Source organism: Mobula birostris, chromosome 3 (genome assembly GCF_030028105.1).
Source record: "Mobula birostris isolate sMobBir1 chromosome 3, sMobBir1.hap1, whole genome shotgun sequence".
NCBI lineage: Eukaryota > Metazoa > Chordata > Chondrichthyes > Myliobatiformes > Myliobatidae > Mobula > Mobula birostris.
The window spans coordinates 142,222,344-142,249,074 of record NC_092372.1 but is presented as its reverse complement, the minus strand read 5'-3'; the positions used below and the strand labels follow the sequence as shown (position 1 = coordinate 142,249,074).

The following is a 26,731-nucleotide window of genomic DNA, read 5'->3' as shown; positions in this document are numbered from 1 at the left end:
CCCATTTTTCCAGATAGTCCAGATCACACTGCAAGCTTTGATAGGCTTCCTCATTGTTCACTACTCCCCTAATTTTGGTGTCATCTGCATATTTGTTGATTCGGTTTACCATATTATCATCCAAATCATCAATATAGATGACAAGCAACAATGGACCCAACACCAATCCCTGCAGCACATCACTAGTCACAGGCCTCCAGTCAGAGAAGAAACCATCTGCTACCACTCTCCAGTTTCTCCCATTAAGCCATTTGAATCCATTTTACTACCTCACCTTGAATGCCAAGCAACTGAACTTTCTGAATCAGCCTCCCATGTGGGATTTTGTCAAAGGCCTTGCGAAAGTACATGGAGGCAACATCTATTGCCGTTCCTTCATCAATTTTCCTGTTAACCACCTGAATATAAACTGTTAGATTGGTCATACAAGACCTAGTGCACACAAAGCCATGTTGACTATCCCTAGTCAGTCTGTGCCTATCCAAGTACTTATATACATTATGTAGTCCTTTAGAATACCTCCAGTTACTTACCAACTACTGAAATCAGGATCACTGTCTATTCTGAAGGCCTGTCTTGTACAACAGAACAACATTGGCTATTCTCCAGTCCTCCATCATCTCACCCGTGGTTAAGGACATTTTGAATACCTCTGCCAGGGCCTCTGCAATTTCTGCACTAGCCTCTCACAAGGTTTGAGGGGACACCTTGTCAGGCCCTGGGGACTTATCCACCCTAATTTGCCTCAAGACAGCAAGCACTTCCCCTTCTGTAATCTGTAAACAGTTCATGACCTCACCACCCACTGTTTTGCCTCAGTTCGATTGATTTTGTGTCTATCTCCTGAGTAAATACAAATTGAAAAAGCTCTTTTAAGATCTCCTCCATCTCTTTTGACTCTATGCTTAGATGACCACGCTGATCTTCAAATGGACCAATTACCCTTTGCATTTAATATACTATATCTGGGTTTTTCTTCACCTTGTTTGCCAGTGCAGCCTCATGCCTTCTTTTAGCCTTCCTAATTTCCCTCTTAAATGTTCTCTTGCATTTCTTATACTCCTCAAAAGCCTCATTTGTTCCTTATTGCCTAAACCTGCCATGCACCTCCTTCTTCCTAAACAAGGGCCTCAGTATTCCTTGCAAGGATCCCTAAACCTGCTAGTCTTGCCTTTTATTCTAATAGAAACAGAAACTCCGTGCACTCTAAAGCATCCCTTTGCCGGAAGACAGCCTATGCCAATTCACACTTGCCAGATCCTCTCTGATGCCATCAAAATTGGGCTTTCTCCAATATAGAATCTCAACATGAGAACCAGTCCTATCCTTCTCCATAATTATCTTGAAACTATTCGAATTATGATCACTTGATCCAAAGTGTTCCTCTACTCACACTTCTGTCACCTGCCTTATTTTGTTCCCTGATAGGAGATCTCGTATTGCGTTCTCCATAGTTTGGATCTCTGGATATTGATTAATGAAACTTTCCTAAGCATATTTGACAAAACTATCCCATCCAATCATTTTACAGAATTGGAGTCCCAGTCAATTTGCGGAACCTTCTTACCTTAATGTGACCATTTCTTTGCTTTTTATGTTAATCATTCCTACGGGCTCATACAAGACCTTGATCAACAATTTTAATCATTTCCCTATGCAGTAGCTCAAGATGCTTTGCCAACTGCTGCTATGGTGAATTGTTTCTAATTGCATAACTAGGGAGGGTATAACTGTTGCATTTTAGTATAATGATGCCATACTAGTATAAATAAAAATAAATTAAAATGTGTGGTAGAGTAATTTTAACTATCACGGCTTGGATCAGCTGGTAAGAATGTAAGGAAACAGAATAAATTTCATTGAAATTTGTCATTTGCAATCCAACTAATTGCTGAAACAGACTTGAGATAAATAGTCTGCAGAATAAATGAAGGTAAAATGCAAGTTGCATGGTCATTTGAAGGATGCTTGTCTAGATATTTTGTCCCCCTCCCCACCCCGGTCAGTAGCTCAAACATGCAATATAGTCATGTCAGTGAGTTGTACTTTTCTATGAAAAAAAATTATTTCCTCATAGGAAATTTGGTGGCAGATTAAAATATGTGTGGTAAATTTCTGCATTTAGTACTACTGTTAGTGAATGTCTAGGCAAGGACACCTTGAATATCTCTGAAAGAGTGAAAATTAGGTGTTTTGGCTTTTGTTTTGTATTCAGTGAATTTTACAAGGTGTAAGAGGAGAAAACAAAATGTTGTATCTTCATGTATTGCACAGAATGTACAGCATAGATCGGACTATTTACCCCACCTTGTGCTAATGTAATGCTCTTAGTTTTTGATCACATCTGTTGTATTTTGAAGTCAACAAATGTCTCGCTCCTTTTTGTGACTAAATAATAATTTCTAAGAGCTTAACAATCAGGCTTTTGAACGAAGGGGATAAATTCACTCAGCTTCCCTTGCCCCATCATCGAAATGTTACCACAACAGACATCCCACCTCTCCCGGAACTTCAGGAGTCTCCCGCATATTAATAGTGGCTTCCTGATGCCCGCAAATTATATACAATATCACGGAAATCAATTTTTTTGAGAGCGAGCGAGAGAAAAGCAAGAGAGAGCGTGAGAGCGACCATGAGAGAGAGCAAGAGAGAAAGCCAGCGAGAGCGCAAGCGACAGAGCGAGAGAGAGCAAGCGAGAGTGCACGAGCGACCACGAGAGAGAGAGAGAGACATGGCAGAGTGTTCCAAAAAAAAATAAAACGTACGTCACCCCAGACTACACTAAAGTGTACCCCTGCCTAATAGGGGTCAAAATAATGACAGTGTTGCTCGCTGCACTGTTTGCAAGTGACTTTTCTATTGCCCATGGTGGGTTAAGACTGTAAAAGACGTGTTGAGGTGAGTTTAACAGGTGTCATTCGTTCATTAGCATAGCTAACGTTATTTAAACTCGCTGGCCAGCTGCTAAGGAGCTACTCTATTGCAGACATCCCACCTCTCCCGGAAGTCTCCCACAAACTGACGGTGCTACCTCCCTGAAATGAGTTTATGCAGGGTGGGATGTCTGCCACAATCTAACAACTCACTTTCAAGGACTCTTTATCTCATGTTCTCAATATTTATTGCTTATTTATTATTGTTATTTCTTTCATTTTGTACTTGCACAGTTTGTTGTCTGTTGCACACTGGTTGAATGCCCAAGTTGGTGGGGTCTTCCATTGATTGCTTTGGTTATTATTCTATTATGGATTTATTGAGTATGCTTGCAAGACACAGACTTCAGTTCAGCATTCAACACAATCATTCCTCAGCACCTGATTGGAAAGCTGAAACTGCTGGGCCTGAACACTTCCCTCTGCAACTGAACCTAGACTTCCTGACTGGGAGACCCCAGTCAGTCCGGATCGGGAGCAGCATCTCCAACACCATCACACTGAGCACGGGGGCCCCCCAGGGCTGTGTGCTCTCAGTCCACTGCTGTTCACTCTGCTGACCCACGATTGTGCAACAATGCCCAGCTCGAACCACAGCATCAAGTTCACCGATGACATGACCGTGGTGGGTCTCATCAGCAAGAACAACGAGTCAGCATACGGAGAAGAGGTCCGGTGGCTAACAGACTGGTGCAGAGCCAGCAACCTGTCTCTGAATGTGAACAAAACAAAAGAGATGGTTTTGACTTCAGGAGAGCACGGAGCGACCACTCTCCGCTGATCATTGACGGCTCCTCCATTTAGATCGTTAAGAGCACCAAGTTTCTTGGTGTTCACCTGGCGGAGAATCTCACCTGGTCCCTCAACACCAGCTCCATAGCAAAGAAAGCCCAGCAGTGTCTCTACTTTCTGCGAAGGCTGAGAAGAGTCCATCTCCCAACCCCCATCCTCACCACATTCTACGGAGGATGTATTGACAGCATCCTGAGCAGCTGCATCACTGCCTGGTTCGGGAATTGCACCATCTTGGATTGCAAGACCCTGCAGCAGATAGTGATGTCAGCTGAGAAGATCACTGGGGTCTCTTTTCCTGCTATTACAGACATTTACACCACACGCTGCACCTGCAAAGCTAACAGTATTGTGAAGGACCCCACACACCCCTTACACAAACCCTTCTCCCTCCTGTCATCTGGCAAAAGATACCGAAGCATTCGGGCTCTCACGACCAGACTGTGCAACAGTTTCTTGCCCCAAGCCATCAGACTCCTCAATACTCAGAGTCTAGACTGACATCTACAAAATTTATTATTATATTGTAATTTGTCCTCTACTGTGCCTATTGTCTTGTTTAGTAACGATTATACTGCCCTGCACTGTTTTGTGCACTTTATGTAGTCCTGTACAGGTCTGTAGTCTGGTGCAGTTTTTATGTTGTTTTACGTAGTCTAGTGTAGCTTTGTGCTGTCTCACATAGTCTAGTGTAGTTTTGTGTTGTTTCATGTAGCACCAGGGCCCTGGAGGAACGTTGTTTCGTTTTTACTGTGTGCTGTTGACTTGAATCGAATCTCAAGGTTGTATATGGTGAGATGTATGTACGTTGATAATAAATTTACTTTGAACTTATTGTAGTGAGATAGGGGTTCTCATTTTCAATACTGAAATATTGTGTAACAGAGAATTGGAAAGAAAAGCAGACCGTTTTCTCTTCTTAATCCTTTGGATATTTTTAAAGAATGTTTGGAAAACAGCATAGCTTTTAATTGATACAAAGTTATTGTAGGAATTCAGTGGAAGAGGAAATAACTAGGTCCTTGGTAGCTATGGCCTTTAATCATTTGTCCTTTGGATATGAATGATAGAGAGGATAGAGGCACGAATAAAGGACTCAAGGGGAAAAGTGCAAAATAAACGGATTGTGTAGTTAGTTTAAATAGGAATAAAAAATGTAACATTAAGCAGACAATTTAGATTGCTTAGTTTATCCTTTTGATGTTAATTGAAATGTAACATGTGTTTCCACTGTGTTTTTAACTCATATCTGGCAGCATACGACCCTTATTCCTTGGAACACTCTCTCTGGTGTATTAGAACAAAGACTTCTGCAAACGAACTGATAAGACAATGCAGAAAATCTAATGAGGTGGAATTTGGAATCAAGGTTTTTGCAGTGAATTGTGATTGATCCATAGGTTGGTTATCTGATTTACGATACAAAATCTGGTTCACCTTGATTGATAGAATATAATTATACAATAATAGGCTAGTCCTCATGAGATTGCTTTTAATTAAAACGCACAAGAATTAGGAAATGAAGAGTGAAATAGAATCAACAATATTGAGATCATTTTTAATAAATACGTAAAACCTTAGATGCTTTTACTTAATAGGGACTACAAACATGACTAATTTAGAAAACAAAGTTCAATGCTGCATGAAACAATTTTTAGGCTAACTGGAAATTATTCCAGGATAGCATCAAAATTTTAATTCTAAATGCTTCAATTGTTCCAGAGTTATGGAAAGAATTTAGTATTATGTTGAAACCCAGATTTTAAAGTGTTTTAAAGGAAAGATCATTTCTCCAGTATACCTTCAACTTCTATGTCATAAATACTTGACATCTATGACATTTAATGTAATTCTGTCTGTCCAGAATCCAAAGTTCTGTCTTAAACAAGCATGGCATAGATTTAAATTGATAAAATATATTAGTTATTCATTTTTAAAATGAGATATGCATTGTCATGTCTTGTTCTTTTCTATGAGCCCTGTATCTGACTACTTTTTTGGAAGGTGGGGAAATAGGTTTTCTTTTAATTTATAACCTTGATATTAAATTGCCTTACATTAATAAGAAATTCAATTCTAGTCATTGGAGATATAGAAGTTAATGTTTGGCACCGACAATTGGTTCATGTACATTGATAAGTCCAGGATAAGATTTCCCTAGTAACTTAGTAGGCCTGCATTTTGGGTAGGGTAATGTAGTTAAAGTTACTGAACTTACATCCAGAGTCCTTCAGAATCTGTGCCAACCATGAAGATTCATTGACAGAGCTGTGCCAACTTCATTTCATTTCCCCTTATTGCCGTCAACTGCTCCCAAATTCTACCATTCTTGCACATTAAATCTAATTAAATTATTAACATCTTTTCTTTGAAATGCGGGAGGAAGCTGGAGCACCTAGAAAAAACCAGCAGGGTCACAATGAGACTATAAACTCCACATAGATGGCACGAAAGGCCAGGACAGAACCCAGGAACCTGGAGATGTGAAGCAGCAACTCCATCAAATGTACTACTATGTTGCCCAAAGACCATTTGATTAGCACTATGAGTGGTATTCAAATGGTCAGATGATTGTGGCCATATCTTCACAAGGAACCTCCAAGAGGACCACAACCTTGTCGTGGTTTGGAGGCCAGCGTGCCTCAGTGACCCAGAGAGCTATGTTGGCTGGTGTCAGGGCTTTATGCTTTGGCTCTTGGTAGGGTCACCCATGCCAAACAAGTGGAAGGGTAGAAGGCCAGACTAAAAGTAGTCCACCAGTTCTCTAGGTTCAGGGGTTAAGCTCTGGCTAACAACCCTGACTGGTAAAACTAAATTGTTACAGAAACAGCAATGAAGAATCCTTCCACATCTGAGTGTGATGGTATTCCTGATTCTCTACCTGGGACTTGCATGACTGACAGTAGTGAAAACCGAGAGGATGCTACTTATATGATGAAGGAATCCCTGAACACCCCACTAGAGATGGGGGACCTTCATGCTGCCCTAAATGCCAGCAGTGTTACAGGTGGTAACTGCATAACGAAGGACTATGGTGATTCAAGATCAATCTTCTCATGGTTAGTTAGGGATGCAAATAAGCACATGCCTTGATAGCAGTACACAGATCCTCTGAAATGAATGAAACTAAATCTGGAATATCCATCAACATTGGTGATCATCTTATCGCATTATGTAAGTCCTGCAGGTGATCATTTTAATTGTGAGAATTGTAATAAAGGAGTAGTTTTACATTTAAAAGGGTTAGGGTAGAGGTATTCACATTAACTATCTCCACGTTAAAAACATGAGGAAGTCTGCAGATGCTGGAAATCAAAAGTAACACACACAAGATGCTAGAGGAACTCAGCAGGTCAGGGAGCATCTGTGGAGATTAATAAATGGTCAACGTTTTGAGCTGAGACGCTTCTTCAGGACATTAACTAGTTCCAAGTTAATCTGAATATTATCTGCCTCATCCGTGTCCTTCCCCTTTCACTGTTTTCCTAGAAAAAAAGCTATGTTTGGTTTTGCCTGCAAAAGCGCACATTTAAGTACTTTCTTGGTTCAAGGGTGATTAGGGATCGACAATAAATGAGGGGTTTGCCAGGGTCATTCCACATCCCATGAATGAGTAAACAGAGAGAAAAAAATCATAGTTGTCGAAAATTTGTATCATGAGAAAAGGTATCCCACCTACTTCAAAGGGAAACAATTATATCATTGCCCAAGAAGAGCAGGATAAGCTGTCTTATTGACTATCTCCAGTAGCACTCACTTCTACGGTGATGAAGTGTTTTGAGAGGTTGGTCACGGCTAGAATCAACCCCTCCCTGGACCCACTGCAATTTGCCTATCGCCACAATAGGTCTATGCCTCTCACTGGCTCTCTCTGTGGCTTTGGATCACCTGAACAATACAAATACCTATGTCAAGATGTGTTTATTGAGTACAGCTCAGTATTTAACACCATCATTCCTATAGTTCTGATCGAAAAGGTCCAGAATCTGTGCCCTCGTACCTCCCTCTGCAACTGGATCCTTGACTTTCTAACCAGAAGGCCACAATCTCTGCAGATTGGAGATCACATCTCCACTTTGCTAACGATCCATACTAGTGTACTTCAGTGATATCTGCTTAATCCACTGCTCTACTCTCTCTATACCCATGACTGTGGCTAGGCACAGCTCGAATGCCATCTGTAGATTTGCTGACGATACAACTGTTGTTGGCAGAATCTCAGATGATGACAAGAAAGCAGACAGGAGTGAGATATACCAGCTAGTTGAGTGGTGTCACAGCAACAGACTTGCACTCAACATCGGTAAAATCAAAGCTGATTGTGGTCTTCAGAAAGGATAAGGTGAGGGTACACACAGTAGTCCTCACAGAGGAATCAGAAGTGGAGAGAGTGAGCAATTTCAAGTTCCTGGGTGTCAATATCTCTGAGGACCTCACATATCGATGCAGCTGTAAAGAAGGCAAAACAGTGTCTTTATTTCATTAGGAGTTTGAAGAGATTTGGTATGTCACCAAAAACACTCTCAGATTTCTACAGATTCATGATGGAGAGCATTTTAACTAGTTACACCACTATCTGGTATTGCTGGTGGGGGTGGGGGGCACTGCACAGGATCGAAATAAGCTGCAGAGAGTTGTAAAGTTAGTCAGCTCCATCATGGGCACTAGCCTGTGTAGTATCCAGGACATCTTCAAGGACCAGTGCCTCAGAAAGGTGGCATCCATCATTACGGACCCCCACCACCCAGGAGATGCCTTCTTCTCATTGCTAGCCTCAGGAAGGAGGTACACACTCAACGATTCAGGAACATCTTCTTCTCCTCTGTCATCCGATTTCTAAATGGACATAGAATCCGTGAACACTACCTTACTACTTTTTTATTTCCTATTTTTTTGCATTACTTATTTAATTTAACTATTTTAGATATACTTTAATTCACAAGTTTTTTTCTGTCTGTTATGTATTGCATTGTACTTTGTACAAAGTTAACAAAATTTGCAACATGAGCCAGTGATATTAAACCTGATTCTGATTCTGTTTTGGGAAGTGGGTGGGGAATTGTTCAAGAGAGATTATCAGGTTATGGGAAGAGAAACAGAGTCAGCGTTTCAGCTCAGAGGACCTTTGTCAAAAATGAAGTCTATGTATATGATTATTTTTATCTATGACTTTTTTCATACAAATAGACTTTGAAATACATTTTGAACTATTTTGAATATATTTATGAACAGGTAGGATTAATTCTCAGCAAAGCTTAATGGCCTTTTCATCAGAACTAGTGAAAAATAATTCACCTAGAATGTTAACTTCCTCTACAGTAGTTTTTGGCCTGTTAAAGGGTTCTAAAATTTGTTCTATTAAATTGGATAGTTAAATTTGAAAGTATTTTCATCACCTTGTATGTTCACCCATTGAAGTGGGTGGATAGGGTGATGCCAGGATGTCATAAATTAGTGGTTTCTTTATGCAGCCAGCCTGACAAGAAGTTGATGCGTTATTCATACTTTTGTTTCTTAAAATATAGATTTAATTTTGTGTCATCATAAAATTAATTTGATTTTTTTTTAAATTATTTTCCTATGTAGATGTGATGAATGCAGACTTTGTTACCACTTTGGTTGCCTCGATCCACCCCTGAAGAAATCCCCAAAGCAGACAGGTTATGGTTGGATCTGTCAGGAGTGTGACTCTACGTCTTCAAAAGTAAGATTAAATGCATGCTACCTTAGAATTCACTTCAGTATACAACTATAAAAACTAGTGTGTGGAAAATACCTGTCAGCATTAATTCAGAAATCCAAGAATCTGAGTCTTACAATGCTTAAATATCTTTGTCAGACTTGGAGCGAATCAAAAATGATATTGAATTTCTATCAGACTTTTAATGTAGAGTGGGCAATCTTGTAGTAAAAGTAGATACATCCCAATTATTCCAATCTTCAGTTTAGTTAGGGAAATCCAATTCTACATTATTGATGAATTAGAAAGATGTTTGAAACACCAAATTGTAGACCTTTGGAATTTTAACCTGAGTTGTTTCAATTGTTGAAGATAACTAAAAGTTAATTAGTTTCTTCCATGTCATTTAATCTCCTATGTTAAAGGAATGTGCAGTATTAAGCAAAATGATTATATGAAGTGATAGAGTAAAATTTATTCAGTTCCAAGAGAGATGTCTTCAGAGTATTTCTACTCTGTTAGCATTCCAGTAGAAAACAGGACTATGTAACATGGCCTTCCTTTACTGGACAGATTATTAAAACCTGAAGATTTTCACTGGCAATTCCTAGTTGAATGATAGAAAAGCAAAATAAAACTGCAGATGCTAGAAATCTGAAATAAAAGCAGCCAATATGGTAAATACTTAGCAGATTGGCAGCATCAAATGAGAGAGGGTAATGAATTGTTAAAAGAATCTATCTGTCTGGAGGAGTTGTAAGTACACTAAAGCATGCTGGAACTGTGAGATACAAAACACTGCAAATGCTGTAAATGTGAAATAAAACACAGGACTGGAAATATTCAACAGGTCTCACAGCAGCTGTAGAGAAAGAAAATTGAAATTAATGTTACAGCTCGATGCCTACAGAACTAACCAGTTCTGATCCAGTACCGCACAAAAGGTGCTAGAGGAACTTGCACAAAACATTGATGATCCATTTCCCTGCATAGATGCTGCCTGATCCACTGAGTTCCTCCAGAGTCTTTCGTGTTGCTCCGGATCCCACTATCTGAAATCTCCTTTGTCGCCAGTTTTGGTGCAAAATGGTTATCTGAATTTGTTAAGTTCAATATTTAATAAGTATTATTCAATATTTAACAATATGCAGCACGACATCGAGCTTACATCACTAGAGATCAACTAGAGTTTAAGAAAAGCAGCTATGATCTGCGCAAAGCTATCAAGGCTGCGAAACAACAATATAGGGAGAAGATTGAATCAAGATTCACAATGAATAGCACACATGACTTGTGAGGGCTGCATACCATTGCAGACTTCAAAGCTAAACGTTGTGGTGCCGCCAACATCGTGGCCTCTCTCCCAGATGAACTCAATTGTTTTTACGCTAGGTTCAATGTCGCTAACTCTGAGCCTCCAAGGAAAGCCACCAGCAACCTGGTCACCTCTGAGGCTGAGGTATGCAGATATTTCCAACGAGCGGACAGTTGCAAGGCTGTGGGACCGGACGGCATCCCAGGACGAGTACTCAGGATGTGCGCAGCACCACTGGCAGGTGTGTTTACAGACATTTTTAATCTCTCCCTCTCCCAGTGTAGAGTGCCTCCTGCTTCAAATTATCCACTATTGTCGCTGTAACAAAAAAGGCCAAGGTAACATGCCTGAATGATTCGCACTTACCTCAATAGTAAGCAAATGCTTTGAGAGGCTGGTCAAGGATTACATCTGCAGCTTGCTACCACCCCAACTGGACCCCCTACAATTCACCTACTGACACAACCGATTGACAGATGATGCAATAGCCACAGCTCTACACACCGTCCTTACATATCTGGAGAAGAAAGATACTTATGTAAGAATCTGTTCTTGGACTACAGTTCAGCATTCAACATCAGAGTTCCATTCAGGCTCAACAAGACGGTCAGAGACCTCAGCCTTAATCCTGCCTTGTGCAGCTGAATCCTGGACTTCCTGTCAGATCGCCAGCAGGTTGTAAGAGTTGGCTCCCTCACTTCCAACCCTCTGACTCAATACAGGAGCCCCTCAGACCTGCGTACTGAGCCTCCTCCTTTACTCCCTGTACACCCATGACTGTATCATCATGCACAGCTTCAATCTGCTAATTAAATTTGCCGACAACACTACATTGATTGGCCTTATCTCAAACAATAATAAGGTGGCCACCAGGGAAGAAGTCATCTCTCTGACACAGTGGCGTCAAGAAAACAATCTCTCCCTCAATGTCACAAAAACAAAGGAGCTGGTTGTGGATTACAGGAGGAATGCAGACAGGCGAACCCCTATTGACACCAATGGTTCTGGGGTTGAAAGGGTAAATAGCTTTAAGTTCCTCGACATCCTCATCACCAAGGACCTCGCGTGGTATGTACACACCAGCTATGTAGTGAAAAAGGCACAACAGCGTCTCTTTCACCTCAGATGGTTGAGGAAGTTTGGTATGGGCCCCCAGATCCTAAGGACTTTCTACCGGGGCACAACTGAGAGCATCCTGACTTGCTGCATCACTGCCTGGTATGGGAACTGTACCTCCCTTAATCGCAGGACTCTGCAGAGAGTGGTGCGGACAGCCCAGCGTAGCTGTAGTTGTGAACTTCCCATGATTCAGGACATTTACAAGGACAGGTGTGTAAAAAGGGCCCATAGGATTACTGGGGACCCAAGCCATCCCAACCACAATCTATTCCAGCTGCTACCAACCCGGAAGCGGTACAGCAGCATAAAAGCCAGGACCAACAGGCTCCGGGACAGCTGCTTCCACCAGGCCATCAGACTGATGAACTCACACTGACTTGTCTGTACTCTATATTACATTGACTGTTCTATTTATTATAGATTATTATAAATTACTATAATTGCACATTGCATATTTAGATGAAGACATAACTTCAAGATTTTTACTCATGTATGTGAAGAATGTAAGAAATAAAGTCAATTCAATAAATACCGAGGACTGTAACTATTGTGCTTAATCAAAATACGAACACTGTTCGTTGAGCTTGTGTTGAACTCTGTTGAATCAGATAGAGTCATCAGAATGGGAATAAGATTGGACAATTAAAAACAGCTTGAAGCTTAAGATCACCCTTGTAGGTTGGCAGTATTCTGTATAGAGATCACAAGGTCTGTAATGGTTTCTGCAATGTAGAAGAGACTCTATCATGAGTACTGGATCCACTATATTAATTGGAAGATGTGTACATGGATCACTGCCTCACCTAGAGGAAGTGTTTGGGTCTGTGGATAATGAAAAGTAGAGTAGCAAAAGGAAAATGTTGCATGGAAAACATATCAAGCAGTAGTAAACCAAGGCAACTGGACTTGCTGTGTTGTCTAGAAGACGTTTCACCACTCATCCAAGAGACTTCAGTTCTAATCCATCGTGGGTAGTTTTCTGGCCTCTACACTCTGTGAGTTGTTTAAAGGTATAACAGTCACATGAGGGTCGTTAAGAATTGTAGAGGTAACGAGAGGGTCAATAGTCTTACCCTTGCATGAATGGAGGTATGAACTGTTGTGGAGACGCCGGGGTAGAGATGTTAGGACCGCAATATAGGTAGCTGATAGATGGTGTCGTACTCGCTCTGTTCAAGGATGGGTTTTCCAGTTTGACCAAGGTGGTTTCTTTAATCCCTCTTTCACACCACCTGTCCTCCCTGTCCAAAATGTACACATTGTTATCATCAAAGGAGTGTCCCTTGTCCTTTAGGTGTAGATATACAACTGCATCTTGACCTGAGGTGTTAGCCGTCCTATGTTGGGCTGTCTGTGAAGTGGTTGTTTTATCTTGCCAATGTGCAGATCTTATTGCATTGGATAACATAAAATATTGTTCTGTGGGCAAGTTTCTTTATGAATATGTTTGTAGGTTTGAAAAACACAGGGACTTGGTGCTTGTAGAAAATCCTTCTGAGTTTCTCTGAAATTCCAGCTACATATGGGATGACTATGCTTTTCTGTCTTCTTTGCTCTTTACCTCTGTCTGTTGGGCTGTCAGCAAGTCCATTTGCCTTGATTTACTACTGCTTGATATACATTGACCTGGATGACCGAAAACCTTCGTAGACATGTTGCATGGGAAAGTATGACTAGGAAAGAATCTTATTATTGGAGATGGTAGAGTGGACAAAGGCAGTAACAGGAGACACAGTTTATGAAATTCTGAAAGAGGAGAAGGAGAATGTTTCTTAAGTTGGCATAATATTGTCGGTGGCATAAATCAGAGTACGAACGTTAAATCTAGAGATTGTTAAGGTGTAAGATGAAATTCAACACCCTGCTCGGAGGAAATAAGGGGGGTGAGAGCAGTGCAGGAGATGGTACAGAGGTAGTTAAGAGTTCTGTCATTTCTGACAGAGGGGAAATCATGAATATGCAATAGGAATACATCTAGGATGCAATGGTGTGAAATATATAATCAACATAACAAATGTCAAAGTCAGATTTGACTCAAGTCATACAGCTTGGAAGTTGGGCCATTCAGCCCACCTATTTGCCAACTAGTGGGCACACATCTGTGTATATAAAAATATGTACAGGCCACCCTGGGGCCATGAGAGCTTGTAATGGATGTTGGCCTTGGCCTGTATCATGAGGATGGAGCTCGGAAAGTTGCAGCATACTTAAACCTCTATTCCTCAGGTTTACTTTGAGCATTGTTACAAACACAAGCTGATAGGACAGAGTAGGAGTGGGATTAAAACTGAGTTAAATTGACAGGAAAAAAAAGTGCTTACACGTTTGGGTTCTGTTCTCAAGCAAGAAACAGCACCAATAGTCATCAGTTCACTGGAAAAAGAAGTGAGGAAGGAGGCTTGAGGAGGACTGAATCAAGTTGAATAATTGAAGTGGTATGTTGCACCTGAGTAGCGCAGAGTAGTTGACTACTGTGTTATAACAGCTACCCTGTATTATTTAGCAAATATATTACCTTTTAGTTGTTGTCTAAGGAAAGACAACTAATCTTCAAAAAGCTTCAGCAAGAAGACAATACAATCTTGTAAAGTAGTCCAGATTTAGTTCTGGTAATGTTGACGTATTTATTCCACGTGTTTCTTGGCTAACAGGTCTCAATTGAGAAAACATTCCTTATTTTTTCTTTCCCCTTCCCGTGGCAGGGAACAGAAATGAGGAATGTTGGTTCTACCTCGACCATCAAATTTGGAAATAGATAAGTGTCTTCAGACTTGTTGCACAAAGCAACTTTTGTGAATGCTGGTATTACTTCTTGCATTGATTTGGAAAGAGTCAATCCGACCAAGTTACAGTTGTGAAATTTTTGAAGGGTATTTGGAAAGCTTTGCAGGTGTACTGTACAAAGAGTAACGAAACCTTTTAGTTGTTAATAGAGTTAGTGGGTGGGTGGGACCCCAGCAATAACTATTTTAAAATGTTTTGTTCATAAATGATGAAACAAAATGGTTAATAGTCTTTTATTTGTAGAGATAATCACTACACAAAGGGTACCCTGCATTAACTAACTAGATGTAAAATAGAATATTTTCTGTGATGAGAACAGTGCTGAGTTTAAATAACTCACAATCATTATGTGAACCTGCACAGCGGGCAGTATCTACTTAAATGTTTGATACTTATGTGTCTTAATTTTACAAATGGGCATAGTTAATGTCAATAACAATATTAGCAATATTTGTGCTTCTTATATATATATATATATATATATATATATATATATATATATATAATTATGTTGACTAATCTGAAAGAAGAACCATATTTTTCATTGTTGCCAAGGACTTTATTAGTAAGCTAAACTCATTCCTTTATTGTAGTCATGCTTTCAGAGGCTGGCATCAGAGATAAACCACTTGCAAATGAGCTTGGCATCTGTTTTTCCACACCAGGTGACTGATTTTTTTTACTAAAAGACAGAACCTCATAACATACTGATCAGACCTTGATATGAAATGCTATTCCATTTTGAGTTAAACACAGATTAATGTCAACTTACATTGTGCATTATCATTGGATTTTTGGGGTTCAACATTATTTATGGAATTAATGGAAAGTTAATATAAGTAGTTAAAGTTTAGAATCCTAAAAACAAGGTCTGTAATTGACCTGTGGTTATTGATCAAAATACAGGCAGCATAGGACAGTACAGCACAGTACAGGCTCTTCAGCCCATGATGTTGTGCTGACCTTTTAACCTACAGATAAAGATCAGTCTAACCCTTCTCTCCCACATAGTCCTCCATTTTTCTTTCATCCATGTGCTTAGCCAAGTGTCTCTTGATTGTCTCTAATATATTTGCCTCTACCACCATCCCTGGCGGTGCATTGCGTGCTCCTACCATTCTTTGTGTAAGTAAAGCCTATCTTTTGCATCCCCCTGTATTTTCCTCCCAACACCTTAAAGTCGTACCTCCTCGTATTAGCTACTACTGCCTGGGAAAAGACTCTGGCTGTCCACTCAATCTATGCCTCTTATCATCTTATACACCTCTCATCCTCCTTCTCTCCAAAGCAAAGAGCACTAGTTCTCTTAACCTACAAGGCATATCTGTTAGTCTGGGCTTTATCCTGGTAAATCTCCTCTGCGCTCTCTAAAGTTTCCACATCCTTCTCTAATGAGGTGACCAGAACTGAGTACAATATTCTTAATGTTCTCTAACCAGAGTTTTGTAGAGCTACAATATTACCTTGCGGCTCTTGAACTCATTCCAATGACTAATGAGAGGCAAAATACAATACGTCTTCTTAACCACCCTGTTAACTTGCATGCAACACACACAAAATGCTGGAGGAACCCAGCAGCCAGGCAGCATCTATAGAAGAAAAGGATTTCCAGCATCTGCAGATTTCTCTTGTTTGCACTGCAACTTAGGAAAATCTTTAGATATGAGTCCCAAAATCCCTCTATTCCTCCACACTGTTGAGAATCCTGCCACTAACCCTGTATTCTGCCTTGAGGTTCAATCCTCCAAAGTTAATCACTTCACACTTCTCTGAATTGAACTTTATCTGCATTACTCAGACTAGCTCTGCATCCTGTCAATGTCCCTTTGTAACCTACAACAACCTTCTACACTGACCTTCATGGCATCTGCAAACTTACTAACCCACCCTTCCACTTCCTCATCCAAGTCATTTATAAATATCACAAGTAGCAGGGGTCCCAGAACAGATCCCTGTGGAACATCACCAGTCTGCGATCTCTAGGTAGAATGTGCACCTTCTACTGTCACCCTCTGCAATCTGTGCAGAAGCCGATCCTGAATTCACGCAGCCAAGTTTCCCTGGATCTCATAGCTCCTGATTTTCTAAATGAGCCTAACAGGGGGACCTTATTAAAGGCTTTACTAAAATCGCATATACTACATTCACTGCTCGACCTTCATCAATATGTTTTGTTGCTTCCGCAGGGAATTCAATCAGACTTCTGAGACACAACCTGCCCCTCACAAGGCCATGTTGACTATCACTAATCAGACTATGTTTCTCCAAATGCTCATAAATTCTGTATCTGAGAATCCTCTCCAATAGTTTCCCCGCCACTGACCTAAGACTCACAGGTTAATAATGCTCACCCACTCAGAGGTCCGTCACTGTTTAGTACCAGATCCAGTAACGCCTCTTCTCTGGACAAAATGTCTACATACTGTGTCAGCAATCCTTCTCGAATACACATTAAAAAATTCTGTCCCATCTAAACCTTCGCACTGAAGAGGTGCTAATCAATAATAGAAAGTTGAAGTCATCCATTCCAACAACCCTGTTAGTTTTGCATTTTTTTTTCCAAACTGAACATCAATATCTTTATGCTATGGGGTGGGGGGGAATCTTGTTTCTTATTCCACCCACGGTATTGATTACTCCAGGACCCCCTCTGTTTCTGCAGCTGTGATACTATTCCTGATTTACAATGCCACTCCACCACCTCTTTTACTCCCCCCCCGTCCCTTTAAATACATTGAAACCCCATAACATTATAGTTCCATGTGTTGACACATACTCTAAATTGATCAGCCTTGTTCCCGATACTTGCAGTAAAATTGACACTTTTCAACCCATCCAACTGACTGCAATGATGTTCTTTCCACTGCCTGTCCTTCCTCATGGCCTCTCTGCAGGCTGCATCTACATCTTCAACAGCAGCTCCATCCTCTGACCTATCACTTTGTCCCCATTCCCCTGCCAAGCTAGTTTAAACCCTCCCCAACAGCTCTAGCAAACCTGTCCCCTTCGTTCATATTTAACCTGTCTCTTTTGTACAGGTCATACCTTCTCAGGAGGAGATCCCGTCTCAGAGCATGCCACCTGTTTGTTTCCATAACTACAGTAAAACTGTGATGACCTTGCACCTTTAGGACTTCAGTGATGCTGAACTGGCAGATTTTCCAGACTGTGGGATAATATTTGTATCAATAGCCCAATTTTAAAAATATATTATATGGTATCATAATGACATTCAGTGAACAAGATGCATTTAAAGAGTGTTGGGAAAGTAGCCCACAAGTTTAAATGGAGCACATTACATAGTGAGTTCATTGGAGAGTGGGAAACAGAGCCCAGAGCCCTAGTGAGTTTAAAAGAAGTGTGGTAATTGGAGAGTTTATAAGGCATGCTGGAAACAGGGCCATATGTGTTTATAGGAAGCAAAACAACAGAGCCCCTGTGAGTTTAAAGGGAGCATAAGAAACCTCACCCAGTAAGCCAGATGGTGAACATTTGGGATTCCGGATTAATCAGATGGTGGATTATCTGAATGTAGCTGCTAGCCATGGTTTAAAGCATTGTTATGGATGCATCAGTGGGAGACAGTATCATGAGAGGAATGCCTCAATTAAAGCTAATCTCTATGTCATAAAGAGGAGGAAAATGATAATAGGTGCAAGAGCTAGCAGATGTTTTACAAATGAACCTGACCTGGGAAATATTGAAGGATGGAGGGGAATTGGCAGAAATGACCTTATCCCTGGGGAGCCAGGAAACTCAGGAGGCACTGGAGGGAACAAAAGGTCTTGGACATAAGAGTCAGGAGTTATGGCCCAGGAACTGAATGTAGTCCCACAAGATGTCTAATGACCTCACATGTTAAATGTCATTTCTCATTAACAGTCAATCTGACTAACCAGTCTGTAACTTGTATTTGCAATAGCTGTTAATTGTTTCAAAATAAATTGCTACCCTTAATTCCAGATTTGTTGGCATTGCAATGGTTTCATTTGCATGTATCAATTCTGTATAAGGCTGAAATAATACCAAATCATGCGAATACAAAAAGTCTCTTAGCCTCTGCCCATCAGATGATTGGACTAATTTTTGGTCACCCAGATGCAATCCAAATGCTTGCATGAGCTGCTGCAGATGCTATTGTGAACTGGCTGTAATTCATATAATCATAAAGAAACGTTAATGAGGATCATTATTTTTCATTACAGAGATTTGTCAACAATTGAGAATTTAATTTCAGCAATCACTGCAGTTGTTTGAAAGGATTTTAACAAGTCCAAGTGATTACAATGAATTAATTCTCTTTCTTGCTAAGATACCACTATGATCACAGGTTTAAATAACAAAGCAATTTCAGGTCTCCTGCTCATTCCCTAGTGAGCTGCTGTTTTGGGGGAATAGAAGCATGAGTGTTGGGTGGGGGGGGGGGAGAGAAAATTACTTATAAAAGGTAAGGATTAAACAAGTCTGCAAGTCAGAAGAAATACTGGCTGGTGAAACGAAATGAGGATTGTTAGCAATGCTTAAGTTTGTATATATTTCTGCAAGGTCTCAAAATGAAGGAGAGAAACACATGAGACTATAACATCATGTCCATTACTGATCAAAGCCAGGCATCCTAACATTAATTGAGGCAATAATAGAGTGAAGGGTATATTTATTCAATATGGGGCAAATGAACTAAGGAGGAGGGCTATGGATTTAGTTTTTAGTGGGCAAACATGGGCAAGTGGAAAGGATACACAAGATTGGAGATGCTGGAAATCTGGAGCAACAGACACAATGTTCTGGAAGAACTCAGCAGGTCAGGTAGCATCTATGGAGGGAAATGTACAGTCAGCATTTCGGGCTGCGACCCTTCATCAGGACTGGAAAGGAAGAGAGCAGAAGCCAAATTCCAGTGACTTCTCCCAGAATTTTTTTGTGTTTTGCAAGTGGAAAGGTTAGCAGTGGAAGAGCGTATTGGAGGCAGAAATCCTAAGTCAGTTAGACAAAGCATAATTAAAAAGGACAAAGGTAGACCAGAAATAAATGTTGTAAAAGTTCAATTTTGCCAGTTTGCATAGAAAGTAGAGCAGAACAGCACAGTACAGGCCCTTCGGCCCACAATGTTATACCAACCCTTAAACCCAGCCTCCCATATAACCTTCCACCTTAAATTCCTCCATATGCATGTCTAGTAGTCTCTGAAATTTCACTAGTGTATCTGCCTCACTGACTCAGGCAGTGCATTCCACGCACCAACCACTCTCTGAGTAAAAAACCTTCCTCTAATATCCCCCTTGAACTTCCCACCCCTTACCTTAAAGCCATGTGCTCTTGTATTGAGCAGTGGTGCCCTGGGGAAGAGGTGCTGACTGTCCACTCTATTTCTCTTAATATCTTGTATACCTCTATCATGTCTCCTCCCATCCTCCTCCTCTCCAAAGAGTAAAGCCCTAGCTCCCTTAATCTCTTTTTTTTAAAATATAATTTTTATTGAATTTTCAAAATGAATACATGAAAAGATGGTGTCTACCCTCCCCCCCGCCCCCATATATAGTCCTACCTAAAAAAGAAGAACCGCCTGGGTGTTGGAAGGTTTCCAAATGCTCCATGGAGTTCAAAATAAATTTGGTATACTTATTCGTTACTTTCCCCAAGGGACCAAGATCTTTACTGCAGCACTTAAATATGCCATCCTATCTTTTGTAAATAAGGGCGCCAAATATTCAGAAATGTTAAATATTTATCTCTTAAATTATAAGTAATTTTTTCGAGTGGAACAGAACTAGCCATTTCATTATTCCAACGATTCATACTTAAACACGAATCAGATTTCCAAGTAACTGCTATAGTCTTCTTAGCTACTGCCAATGCAATTTTTATAAATTCTTTCTGATATTTATTCAATTTAAGTTTCGGTTTTATCCCTTCAATATCACCTAATAGAAATAATACAGGGTTATGTGGAAGTTGAGTTCCAGTAATTTGTTCCAATAAGACTCTTAAATTTATCCAAAAGGGTTGAATTCTAAAACAAGACCAAGTAGAATGTAAAAAAGTACCAATTTCTTGATTACGCCGAAAGCATTTATCGGATAGATTTGAATTTAATCTATTTATTTTTTGTGGTGTAATATATAATTGGTGTAAGAAAATTATATTGTACTAATATAAGTCGAACATTTATTGTATTTGTCTTGACCAATTTGTTTCATCAATATTAATATTCAGATCTGTTTCCCATTTTTGTTTTGACTTATGGATTCCTTGTTTAATTGTCTGTTCTTGAATCAAATTATACATACAAGAAATAAATTTTTTAATTTTCCCTTTTTGAATTAAAGTTTCAATTCATTAGCATCCTGGTAAATCTCCTCTGTACCCCTTCCAATGCTTCCACATCCTTCCTATAGTGAGGCGGCCAGAACTGGACACAATACTCCAATTGTGGCCTAACCAGAGTTTTATAGAGTTGCATCATTACATCACAACTCTTAAACTCTATCCCTCGACTTACGAAAGCTAACACCCCATAAGCTTTCTTAACTACCCTATCTACCTGTGAAGCAACTTTCAGGGATCTGTGGACATGTACCCCCAGATCCCTGTGCTCCTCCACACTACCAAGTATCCTACCATTTACTTTATACTCTGCCTTGGCGTTTGTCCTTCCAAAGTGCACCACCTCACACTTCTCTGGGTTGAACTCCATCTCCCACTTCTCAGCCCACTTCTGCATCCTATTACTGTCTCACTGCAGTCTTCGACAATCCTCTACACTATCCATAACACCACCAACTTTTGTGTCATCTGCAAACTTGCCAACCCACCTTCTTACCCCCACATCCAGGTCGTTAATAAAAATCACGAAAAGTGGAGGTCCCAGAACCGATCCTTGTGGGTCACCACTAATCACAACCCTCCAATCCGAATGTACTCCCTCCACCATGACCCTCTGCTTTCTGCAGACAAGCCAATTCTGAACCCACCTGGCCAAACTTCCCTGGATCCAATGCCTTCTGACTTTCTGAATAAGCCTACCGTGTGGAACCTTATCAAATGCCTTACTAAAATCCATGTCGATCACATCCACTGCACTACCCTTATTTATATGCCTGGTCACCTCCTCAAAGAACTCTATCAGGCTTGTTAGACACGATCTGCCCTTGACAAAGCCATGCTGACTAATCCTGATCAGACCATGATTCTCTAAGTGCCCATAGATCCTATCTCTAAGAATCTTTTCCAACAGCTTTCCCACCACAGATGTAAGGTTCACTGGTCTATAATTACCTGGACTATCCCTACTACCTTTTTTGAACAAAGGGACAACATTAATATCAACATGCTCCAGAACATCAACCTCACTCATATTGTCCTCACCATCATCAAGTTCCCCCTCATTGGTGAATACCGAAGAGAAGTATTCATTTAGGACCTCGCTCACTTCCACAGCCTTCAGGCACATCCTCCCACCTTTATCTCTAATCGGTCTTACCTTCACTCCTGTCATCCTTTTGTTCTTCACATAATTGAAGAATGCCTTGGGGTTTTCCTTTACCCTACTTGCCAAGGCCTTATCATGCCCCCATCTTGCTCTCCTCAGCCCCTTCTTAAGCTCCTTTCTTGCTACCCTATATTCCTCAATAGACCCATCTGATCCCTGCTTCTTAAACCTCATGTATGCTGCCTTCTTCCACCTGACTAGATTTTCCACCTCACTTGTCATCTATGATTCCTTCACCCTACCATTCTTTATCTTCCTCACGGGGACAAATTTATCCCTTACATCCTGCAAGAGATGATGGGATTTAGCTAAACTGAATTGGAAGAGACCATGTATAAATAAATGATTAAGGCAGAGGGAAGTATTCAAAGAGGAGTATTACATTTTGATGTCCTAAGTGATTAGGAAATTCACCAAATGCCAGTATATGCCATATGGTTGTTTGTAAGGAAGTACACAAGTTTCAGGCAGAAGTACGAGCCCTAGAGATTGTACAGAATTCAGTGTGGAGCAGGCTATGGGTAACCCTAGGTAATTTCTAAAGTAAGTACATGTTCGGCACAACATTATGGGCTGAAGGGCCTGTATTATGCAGTAGGTTTTCCATTTGTTTCTTTGTCCTATGTTTCTATGTAATGCATTTGGATAGCCAAAAGAAAAGCAGAACACATGGATTTTGAATTAATGATTGGATTAGGGAGCAAAATAACTGAGCTCAGTTTAGGTTCAGGTTGACCACACCTAAAGTATATGAAGCTTAGGTAAATCTTGTTCGCAAACAGGCTTTTGTTGCAATGTTTCCATTTTTTTTTATTTCTGCTCTGTCTCTATTTTTTTGAGCTTCAGTTTTTATTTGGAGTAAAATTTTTCAATAGTCTTATCCAGCTCTTTGTTTGGAGTGTTTTGCCATACTGTAAGGATTTCTGATGAAACTTCTGGTGATTGTAGGGTTCAATCAACCATTTCAAAAAAAAACATTTCTCCCAGTTTTTAATAAGCCTCCTATATGCATAATTGTTGTCAATTTTTGCAAAGTTTTACACAAGAATTTGATGTTTGAATTACAGGTTTCCCCTGCTTTTCGAATGTTTGCTTTATGACACCTCGCTGTTACGAAAGACCTACATTAGTTACCTGTTTTCGCTAACAGAAGGTGTTTTCACTATTACTAGAAAAGGCAGTGCGCGAAAAAAGCAGCACGCCCCAAGCAGCCAAAATCCTCCCCTGGATTCGGAATTGCATTCTCACCAGCATTGCTTAAACACGTGCCTGTGAGCATCCATTTGCAAGATGAGTTCTAAGGAATCGGAAAAGCCTAAAAGAGCTCGTAAGGGTGTTACACTTAGCGTAAAACTAGACATAATTAAGCGTTTCGATCATGGTGAACGGAGCAAGGACAAAGTGAGTTTGGCTTGCAGAAGTTGATGAAGATGATTTTGAAGAGGATTTGGCATCCCGTGACCAAGAACTGATAGATGAAGAGCTGATGCAATTGGAAGAGGAAAGGATAACAATCGAAACCGAATGCAGTAGCAAACAGACCGAAAGGGAAGTCATCCAGGAACTGAACGTGAAGCAACTGCGTGAGATTTTCACTGCATTGATGAAGTACGCCTTTAATTTTGAAAGGGTACAGAGGTTTAGAGCATATTTGCAAGGTGGTTTGAGTGCTTACAAAGAACTGTATGATAGAAAAATGCTCGAGGCTAAACAGTCAAGCATACTGTCGTTTTTCAAGCCTTCCGCATCAGCCATTGCAGACGATGAACCTCGACCTTCGACATCGAGGCAGGCAGACATAGAAGAAGATGACCTGCCTGCCCTGATGGAGACAGATGACACTCCAGTGTCCCACAACCCCAACCCCCGGGCCGCGGACAGATACCGATCCGCGAAGAATGCAGCCGTAGCCGGTTCATGGAAAATGCAGCCGTAGCTGGGACGAACCCAGCACATCTTTAAGAAAAAAAGCCGAAATAATCAAGCTAATTAATTAGGTGCCGCCCGGCACGTAAATGTCGGCTCAGATCAGAGGTGATTGCCAATTGCATCGCCTCTGATCTGGGCCGACATTTACATGCCGGGCGGCACCTAATTAGTTAGCTTGTTTATTTCGGCTTTTTTCTTAAAGATGTGCTGGGTGCGTCCCGGCTACCTCTGTACCCCTGCATGCTTCGCGGATCAGTATCAGTTCGCTGCCCGGAGGGTGTGGGCCACTGCATCACCCCAACCACCGACGACTCAGCCTAACACACCATCATCAGTGTGCACGATGTCTTCCCGATTCCTGTACGTGATACTACACTGTGCATACATTATTTCTACTTTATATAGGCTGTGTATTTTTATGTGTTATTTGGTATGATTTGGCAGCTTCATAGCTTAAAGGTAACTGGAGAGAGTGTTTCTGCCAACAGCACTTGCGCCGTGTTTCTGCCGAGAGCACTTGCGTGAGATTTTTGCTACGGAGAACAGTGCAGGCAATGATTGTAGAGAAGTATTTCTACTTTATATAGGCTGTGTATTTATCATATCATTCCTGCTTTTACTATATGTTACTGTTATTTTAGGTTCTATGTGTTACTTGGCATAATTTAGTAGGTTATTTTTGGGTCTGCGAACGCTCACAAATTTTTCCCATATAAATTAATGGTAATTACTTCTTCGCTTTACGACATTCCGGCTTACAAACTGTTTCATAGGAATGCTGTACCTTCTGATGGTGGGGGAAACCTGTATCTCAAATATTGGGGAGCATTTTGGAGATAGTGGTCATAATTCTGTCTCCTTTACCATAGCATTGGAGAGGGAGAGGAACAGACAAGTTAGGAAAGCGTTTAATTGGAGTAAGAGGAAATATAAAGCTATCAGGCAGGAACTTGGAAGTATAAGCTGGGAACAGATGTTCTCAGGGAAATATACGGCAGAAATGTAGAAAATGTTCAGGGGATATTTGCGTGACGTTCTGCATAGGTACCTTCCAATGAGACAGGGAAAGGAACTGTGGTGTACAAAGGGTGTTGAAAATCTAGTCAAGAAGAAAAGAAAAGCTTACGAAAGGTTCAAAAAACTAGGTAATGATAGAGATCTAGAAAATTATAAGGCTAGCAGGAAGGAGCTTAAGAATGATATTAGGAGAGCCTGAAGGGGCCTTGAGAAGGCCTTGGCAAGCAGGATTAAGGAAAACTCCAAGGCAGTCTACAAGTATGTGAAATGCAAGAGGATAAGACGCAAGAGAATAGGACCAATTAAGTGTTACAGTAGAAAAGTGTGTATGGAACCAGAGGAAATAGCAGAGGTACTTAAATGAAAGCTTTGCTTCAGTATTCACAATGGAAAAGGACCTTGGCAATTGCAGGGATGATTTACAGTGGACTGAAAAGCTTGAGCATATAGACATTAAGAAAGTGGATGTGCTGGAGCTTTTGGAAAGCATCAAATTGGATAAGTCACCGGGACCGGATGAGATATACCCCAGGCTACCGTGGGAGGCGAGGGAGAAGATTGCTGAGCATCTTTGCATCATCAATGGGGACGGGAGAGGTTCCGGGGGATTGGAGGGTTGCAGATGATGTTCCCTTATTCAAGAGAGGGAATAGAGCTAGCCCAGGAAATTATGGACCAGTGAGTCTTACTTCAGTGGTTGGTAAGTTGATGGAGAAGATCCTGAGAGGCAGGATTTATGAACATTCGGAGAGACATAATATGATTAGGAATAGTCAACATGGCTTTGTCAAAGGCAGGTCGTGCCTTACGAGCCTGATTGAATTTTTTGAGGACGTGACTAAACACATTGATGAATATAGAGCAGTAGATATAGCGTATATGGATTTCAGCATGGCATTTGAGAAGGTACCCCATGCAAGGTTTATTGAGAAAGTAAGGAGGCATGGAATCCAAGGGGACCTTCCTTTGTGGATCTAGAATTGGCTTGCCCACAGAAGGCAAAGAGTGGTTGTAGACAGGTCATATTCTTCATGGAGATCGGTGACCAATGGTGTGCCTCAGGGACCTGTTCTGGGACCCCTTCTCTTCGTGATTTTTATAAATGACCTGGACGAGGAAGTGGAGGGATGAGTTAGTGAATTTGCTGTTGGCAGAAAGGTTGGGAGTGTTGTGGCTAGTGTGGAGTGCTTACAGCAGGACATTGATAGGGTGCAAAACTGAGCTGAGAAGTGGCAGATGGAGTTCAACCCAGATAAGTATGAGGTGGTTCATTTGGTAGGTCATATATGATGGCAGAATATAGTATTAATGGTAAGACTCTTGGCAGTGTGGAGGATCAGAGGGATCTTGAGGTACGAGTCCATAGGACACCTAAAGCTGCTGTGCAGGTTGACTGAGTGATTAAGAAGGCATACGGTGCATTGGCTTTCATCAACCATGGGTTTGAGTTGTAGAGCCGAGAGGTGATATTACAGCTTTAAAGGCCCCTGGTCAGACCTCACTTGGAGCACTGTGCTCAGTTCTGATCACCTCTCTACAAGAAGGATGTGGAAACTATAGAAAGGGTGCAGAGATTTACAAGGATGTTGCCCAGATTGTGCAGCATGCCCTACAAGAATAAGTTGAGTGAACTTGGCCTTTTCTCCTTGGAATGACAGAGGATGAGCGGAGAC

General features: G+C 40.9%; 1 protein-coding gene across 4 annotated transcripts in view; it reads left to right on the top strand.

Moving 5' to 3' along the window:
* phf14 (PHD finger protein 14) overlaps window positions 1-26,731 on the top strand; it is a 268,298-nt gene that overhangs the window by 217,119 nt on the left and 24,448 nt on the right. For 2 of the 4 annotated variants that reach the window (XR_011885414.1, XM_072253394.1), the window contains exon 17: window positions 9,312-9,429. Coding sequence is in view for 2 of the 4 variants with exons in the window: in XM_072253394.1 (XP_072109495.1) it covers window positions 9,312-9,429 (118 nt within the window). In the remaining 2 variants the exon portion in view is untranslated. Of the gene's footprint in view, window positions 1-9,311; window positions 9,430-10,797; window positions 10,962-15,216; window positions 15,289-26,731 lie in introns of all 4 variants that reach the window. The other 2 variants (XR_011885415.1, XM_072253393.1) reach the window with 2 other exon arrangements.